Raw genomic sequence first — 6,675 nt, 5'->3', positions numbered from 1 at the left:
TAAAAACACAGAAAATTGTTTTTGTGAAAATAAACATGACGGAGAAAATTGAAAGAAGAAACATACATTAAGCAAAAATCCGAGAAATTCAAATGCCAAAGAAATTTACAGATAAAATCACACAATCATGTTCAAGAATAAGTTTAAAACACACAGAAATAACTTTTTCCAAATTCATGTAGCTTTTTATTATGAAATTGAAACCCTAATTTATGGAAGGTTAATATAAAATGCTATTAACTGTGTTTCCAGAGAAAATCTAGTTGTATTGTAGAAAATTGACCAGAGTTAGGATGAAACTTGAATGACGAGCTGATATGGCCCGAGATGAAGATGCGACGTGACGAAGATGGACTGAGATGATGATGAGCAGTGAAAACGAAACTTTAACCTAGGTCAGAGAAATTTGTGAGGAAGGAATGAGAATGATTTTTGAAGAAGATAACGAAACTCTAATGTCGATGGTGAAGATGATGTTGAAACCCTAATTCTGCTGTTCTCCTGTTCGTAAAGATGCTGGATGTTTGGAATGGAATTCAGACATCGGAATGAGTTTCGTTTCTGTGTTGATTTTGGCAAGGGTATTTTGGTCTACAAAATAATTAAAAACGCGCGCCAAGTTGTTTAGGAACCTGATGCATCACTATTTTTTAAAGTTTCCTTTATCTTCTAAATTATTATTATTATTATTAGGGACCTTTAAAAAAAAATTCCAAATTTTTATTCAATAATTAATATATAGTAACGAAAAAAAAAAAGAAGAAGCCCGGTCTGCAGATAGAAACCCGCATGACAGCTGAGCTGGGGCAACTCATACACTTCTGTTCCCCATTTACCCTTTTATCTTCTACAATGCCAAAGTTATTAAAAATAAATCTTTGTGAAAAAAAAAACTCACACACACCACCACCACCACCACACAGTCACAAAATTCTTTGAATCTCTATCTCTCAAATGAAGAACACAACCTCGCCGGAATCCTACAAACCACCACCACCACCACCACCACCACAACCACCGTTCGCCGCCGAGTGCTGGTTCGACGACGTCTGCATCTTCGACATGGACTACTTCGTCAAAACCCTCTCCGGCATCAAATCCAAAGGAGTCCGACCCGACTTAATTGGATCCATCATCACCCACTACGCCTCCAAATGGCTCCCGGAACTCTCCTCCTTCTCCTCCTCCTCCGCCAACTCCGCCGCCGACGACTCCGACGAACCACCGCAGAGCGCCACCGCCGCGTGGCTGAAGAAGCGGTTCTTCGTCGAAACCCTAGTCGGAATTCTCCCCTCTGAAGAAGACTCCATCCCCTGCAACTTCCTCCTCCGCCTCCTCCGTACCGCCGGAGCCGTCGGGGTCGAGCCGGCTTACAGAACCGAGCTGGAGAGGAGGATAGCTTGGCAGCTCGATCAAGCCACACTGAAGGAGCTGATGATACCGGCTTTTAGCCACACTTGCGAGACGTTGTTGGATGTTGAGCTTGTTGTGAGATTGGTGAAGAAGTTTGTGAGTTTGGATGAAGGGGTTCGAAGTGGAGCCGCGCTGGTTAAGGTGGCTAAGCTCGTCGATTGTTACCTTGCGGAAGCCGCGCTGGACTCCAATTTGAGCTTGCCGGAGTTTGTTGAGCTCGCCGGAGCTCTTCCCGGACATGCTCGTTCCACCGATGATGGCTTGTATCGTGCCATTGATACCTACCTTAAAGTAAGTTATACATACATACATTTTTAATTTTATTAATAATTCTTGATTATTAGAGAATTATTAGTTAAATATCAATTTATTATTATTTATTAATCAGTATTTTTTGATTCTCAATTATAAAAATTTATTGCTATCTTCGAATAGATATTTGTATAATTTATAATTATAAGTAGTCAACTCAACTGCCATGTTCCGTTTGGTTTGATTTGGTTTATAAAATTTGTTTCATAATTTTTTTTAAAAAAAAATAAAAGTTAGTTTCGTCAAAAAAATAAAAACAAATCAAAATTTATCATTTTGGAGAGCAAAAATAATTTAAAAAAAATATTTTTAATATTTATTTTTGTCGAATTAATATTTATTTTTTTAAAAAAATTGATTTTTATTTTTTATTTTGGGTAAATTACACTGACACCCCCTAAGGTTTATTTTATTACAGTTTCCCTCTCACGTTTTGGAAATTACATCTCCCTTTTTGAGATTTAAAGTTTCAAATTTAATTTTTTTAAATATCAATTTTACCTTCACTGGGTAAATTACATTAACACTCTTCACATTTTAGAAATTACAATCCCCTCCCTAAGGTTTAAAGTAGTATTACCAATTGCTCCCTTGGTTAGTATTAGTTGGAAGAAAAATTCATTAAAAAAACAATTAATTGAAAAAAAATTTTGTTAGTAATTTTTTTAAATTTCTGTTTAAAAACCAACGTAAACTCATATTTTGAATTTATGTTTTTTCCTCAATTTTACAAATTGAGACAACCATTTATAAACCAAAAAATTATCAAATAAGTTTTTATGACAGTTTTTTAAATTTTTATAAATATAAATTGAAAATTGAAAACGAAATGGTTACCAAACAGGCTTCAGATGGTAAAAATGTAGTAAGATTAACAAATAATTAAATAAGTTACCAACGTAAGAAATGACTTATCAAAAGATTCTTAAGCTATGTATGATTTGATTTTTAGAATTTTTTTTTAAAAATTAAAAATTAATTTGGTGAAGAAATAAAAAATAAAAAATAAAAAATAATTATCGTTTAAGGGTAAAAAATAATTATCATTTGAACTTTTGGGTAGGATATACATATGTATGGCTGTTTCAATTTAATTTGTAAAACATTATTTCTAACCACTCGAAAGATAAAAATTATATAAAAATGATAATTATGTTTTTATTTTTTTATTTCTTAATCAAATTAATTTTTAATTTTTAAAAAAACATTCTAAAAATCAAATCGTACATAGCCTAAGAATCTTTTGATAATTCATTTCTTACGTTGGTAACTTATTTAATTATTTATTAATTTTACGACATTTTTACCATCTGAAACCTGTTTGATAACCCATTGCGTTTTCAGTTTTCAATTTATATTTACAAAAATTTTAAAAATTGTCATAAAAACTTGTTTGATAATTTTTTTGATTTATAAATAGTTGTCTCAGTTTGTAAATTTGAGGAAAAAAATGTAAATTCAAAAAAGGAGTTTACGTTGGTTTTTAAACTGAAATTTTAAAATTTTACTACTAACCGATGGGGCTATTGGTAATGCTACTTTAAACCTTAGGGAGAGGATTATAATTTTTAAAATGTGAGGGGTGTCAATGTAATTTACCCAGTGAGGGCAAAATTAGTATTAAAAAAAATTAAATTGCAGAGGGGGAATTTGTAATGAAACTTTAAACTTCAAGGAGGGAGATGTAATGGGCAAATTACATATACCTCCCTTGAGGTTTAACTAAATTACAGATACCCTCCTGAGGTTTCAGAAATTACATCCCAGCCCCTGAGGTTTGTATTTTCGTAACTATTTGCCCCCTGAGGTTTGTATTTCATAACAAATTGCCCCTTAATTTGTTATGCAACTATAGCATTCAGGGGAAAATTTGTAATTTCTAAAACCTCAGGGGGATATCTGTAATTTAGCCAAACCTCAAGGGATATATGTAATTTACCCTTTTATTTTTAAGGGAATGAAACCAACATGTCAACATGTATGAGTTCAGGTAAAGTAATATTTACAAATAACCGAAAGATTTAGTTTAGTTAATCCAATTGTTGAACAAATCAAATTATACATGTAGTTTCCGTAATTTATTTCTTGAGTAATTAGGTCGGTTGTTTGAGAATTGATTTTTTGATTTTCTAAGTAAAATATCATATGAAAAAAATGTTTGAAAAAGACTTTTGACTTTTTATAAAAAGCAGTACAAAAATTATGAAGGACGAGATGTAAATCTTTGAGTTTTTGACATTTTAACATTTTTAGTGATTTTTTTGCCTATTAAATCTATATTAGTCAATTGCCAAACACATCCTAATTCTAATTGTATTAATTTTGTCTTTTAATTCTTCACATTGTGTTAGTTTATTGATGATATTTTAAGAAATTGAATAAAAATTAAGAGCAAAATAATAAATTCAAAAGAGAATAAGTCATTTCAAATTATACGTCAGCTTCGTAATCAATATTCAGAGAAAAATAAATGAACTATTTTTTACTCATTGATTTTAATTTAATTTCTAATAAGACTCAATCGGTTGGATTAAATTGAGATAATGTAAAAAAGTTAAAAATAAAATTGATACAATTAAAATTATAAAACTTAAATTGACGCAAAAACAAATTACAAGAACTTTGTTTATTTATTTTCAGTCTTGACTTTTTTTGCTTATTTATTATTTTATAGCAAGTGATTAAACAACACAGTTTTCTTTTTGTTTTTGGGTTCAAAGTTTTATGGCTGGAGTTTTCTAGGTTTTTCAAGGTTCACATGATAAGAAAATTCTATTTTAGAACCCTAAAAAGAAACAAAAGAAGGGGGGAGGGGGAAATGAACAGGGGGTGGGGTCCTGATCTTGTTTTGTCTCCAGCACCACATTCTAAGCAATATGGAATGAGAGAGAGAGAGAGAGCAAGAGCATTTTGGCATATCCTGACAACAGTAACGTAACATATGGTTGATGAGAAAAATAAAATGTCTATAGCATTTGTCAGAGTAGATATTTAGCAGAAATTTTAATAAAAGATGTATAGCATGTGTGTTTGGTAGACCGGCTCTTTCTGTTGTCTCACATGCTCTCAGCAATGAGGAAAAGAGTAAAGTTATATGTGCTTTTGGTACACGGAATCTGTTGGGATTTGTGATTGTACAACCTAGATTTAGTGCATAGCTATATGTTGACTTTTTATCATGTTGTTTTCAGCAAATCTACAGTGATTTGATTTCTTTTAGAGAATACAATGAACATATTGATGTTCTTTTGCTTTGATAACCCTGTTTTGTGGTGTTCTTTTAAGATTAGCCTGCTTATTCATTTTATTGTGAAGGGAGTCTGTTTTTTTGGGTGTATTTGTGAGACTTGATCCTCTGTCATTTTTTCTTTGCAATGTTTTTGTTGTGTTTTTTTACTTTCTTGAGACACATTATCGAAATACATAATTCAGTGATTTAAAATTTTATTGAAATAATGTATTTTTATTTTAAACTATACATTTCAAAATTAAGTCATTTTATTTCAACTTTAAACTTGGATCGTTAGATTACCATAACAAGATCATCACAGATTACATAGAAAAAATAACAAAGGATCCCTGATATGTGTTGTTGGCTTCTTGCCAAATCCATTTTGTTTTGTACGAAGTTGTGTAAGTTTTTTCAGTTAGGATAAATTTTCATTCTTTATATTCATGTAGTTTTTTGTTCTGGGTGAAAAGTGAATATCGGTTATTAATTTAATCTATTTATATTAGCACTAAACTTTATTTCTTTGCCCAAAATGAAGTTAAGATAGGCTCATTTATGGCAGGCCCATCCAGGGGTATCAAAGCAAGAAAGAAAGACCCTCTGTAGATTAATGGATAGTCGAAAACTCTCACCGGAGGCAACTCTCCATGCTGCTCAAAACGATCGCTTGCCTGTTCGAGCCGTAATCCAAGTCCTCTTCTCCGAGCAAACCAAGCTCAACCGACAGGTTGATTGGAGTGGCTCTTTCACCACCGGAACAAGAAGCCCCAACCTTGGGCTCGAGCAGCCTGCACGGTGCCAATCAAAGCGTGAAATGACAGCTCAACAGATGGAGATAAAGAGGTTGAAAGAAGATGTTCTTAGGCTGCAAAGCCAATGCATGACCATGCAGGGACAGATTGATAGGTTGTTGGAGAAGAAGAAAGGGTTTTTTAGGTGGAAGAAATTGGGAGTGCCGGCTTTGAAAAATGTCAGTGGATTGGGTGAGAGGATTGAGGAGGGGGAAGGAGAAGGTGAGGGTGGAATTGGGCGACAAACGCCGATGGATTTAAAGGCAAAGTTCGGGCAAGGAGGAAGGACTCCGCGAAAGTGGAAAGAGTCGGTGTCTTGAGGAATTGGATGCTCTGTCTTACTTTTTCTCTTTCTTTGTTTCAAATTACTTTTATCTAACCCACGATCTATTTCTTTTGGCTTTGATCATGTGGCATGGAGGGAATTTATAATAAGGAGATAGGAGGTGAGTGCGACTGAAGATCCTCAGTCGTGTCGTCAAAGTGAAATGGGCTTCTTAAATGGACAGGTTTTGTCTAACAAATGCCATTCATGTTGTTTATTTTGATTATGTACCTATAAAATAGAATAAGATTTCTTCTTTCATTTTCTTTTTATTAAGCTTCAATTCACGGCCTAACATCAAGTTCATGTAAACAGAGGCCCTTCCAAGTTTATAATTCTCTCTTATCCACAAACATTACAACAAGCTTTTGTTGCATATATTGTTGGGGAATTTTCAAAAAGATTTTCAAAATTTATAGTTTAATTTTTGTGTATTTTCATAACTTTCCTTGTTTTTCTTTAGAAAACTTGAAATAAATTTGAGGACTTTGTTCCACATTGAAAAGAGAGCAAAACATGAAGTATTTAATAAAATGTTATATGGAATATTTATTTGAATATGGAATTGTGAGTACATGAAGTATGTATTCACACCACAAGAA

General features: G+C 32.7%; 1 protein-coding gene across 2 annotated transcripts; it reads left to right on the top strand.

Moving 5' to 3' along the window:
* Positions 1-803: 803 nt before the first annotated feature.
* On the top strand, positions 804-6,345 carry LOC114267335 (root phototropism protein 3). Of its 2 annotated transcripts, none has more exons than XM_028208375.2 (2): positions 804-1,704; positions 5,520-6,345. In XM_028208375.2, the coding sequence occupies exons 1-2, from the start codon at positions 955-957 to the stop codon at positions 6,066-6,068; spliced, it is 1,299 nt and encodes a 432-aa protein (XP_028064176.2). In that variant the 5' UTR covers positions 804-954; the 3' UTR covers positions 6,069-6,345. The 2 variants fall into 2 exon arrangements, with proteins under 2 accessions (XP_028064176.2, XP_028064175.2); XM_028208374.2 differs by having other exon boundaries at positions 5,505-6,345.
* Positions 6,346-6,675: the final 330 nt, after the last annotated feature.

Source organism: Camellia sinensis, chromosome 15 (genome assembly GCF_055761805.1).
Source record: "Camellia sinensis isolate YWXY chromosome 15, ASM5576180v1, whole genome shotgun sequence".
In the NCBI taxonomy this organism is placed as follows: domain Eukaryota; kingdom Viridiplantae; phylum Streptophyta; class Magnoliopsida; order Ericales; family Theaceae; genus Camellia; species Camellia sinensis.
Note: the sequence above shows the minus strand (reverse complement) of the source record. Positions and strands in the feature narration are given on the sequence as shown.

Coding starts and splice junctions, on each gene's coding strand:
- LOC114267335 (XM_028208374.2), top strand. CDS start 955: ATGAAGAACACAACCTCGCCGGAATCCTACAAACCACCACCACCACCA. Junction 1,705..5,504: donor CCATTGATACCTACCTTAAA/GTAAGTTATACA, acceptor AAGTTAAGATAG/GCTCATTTATGGCAGGCCCA.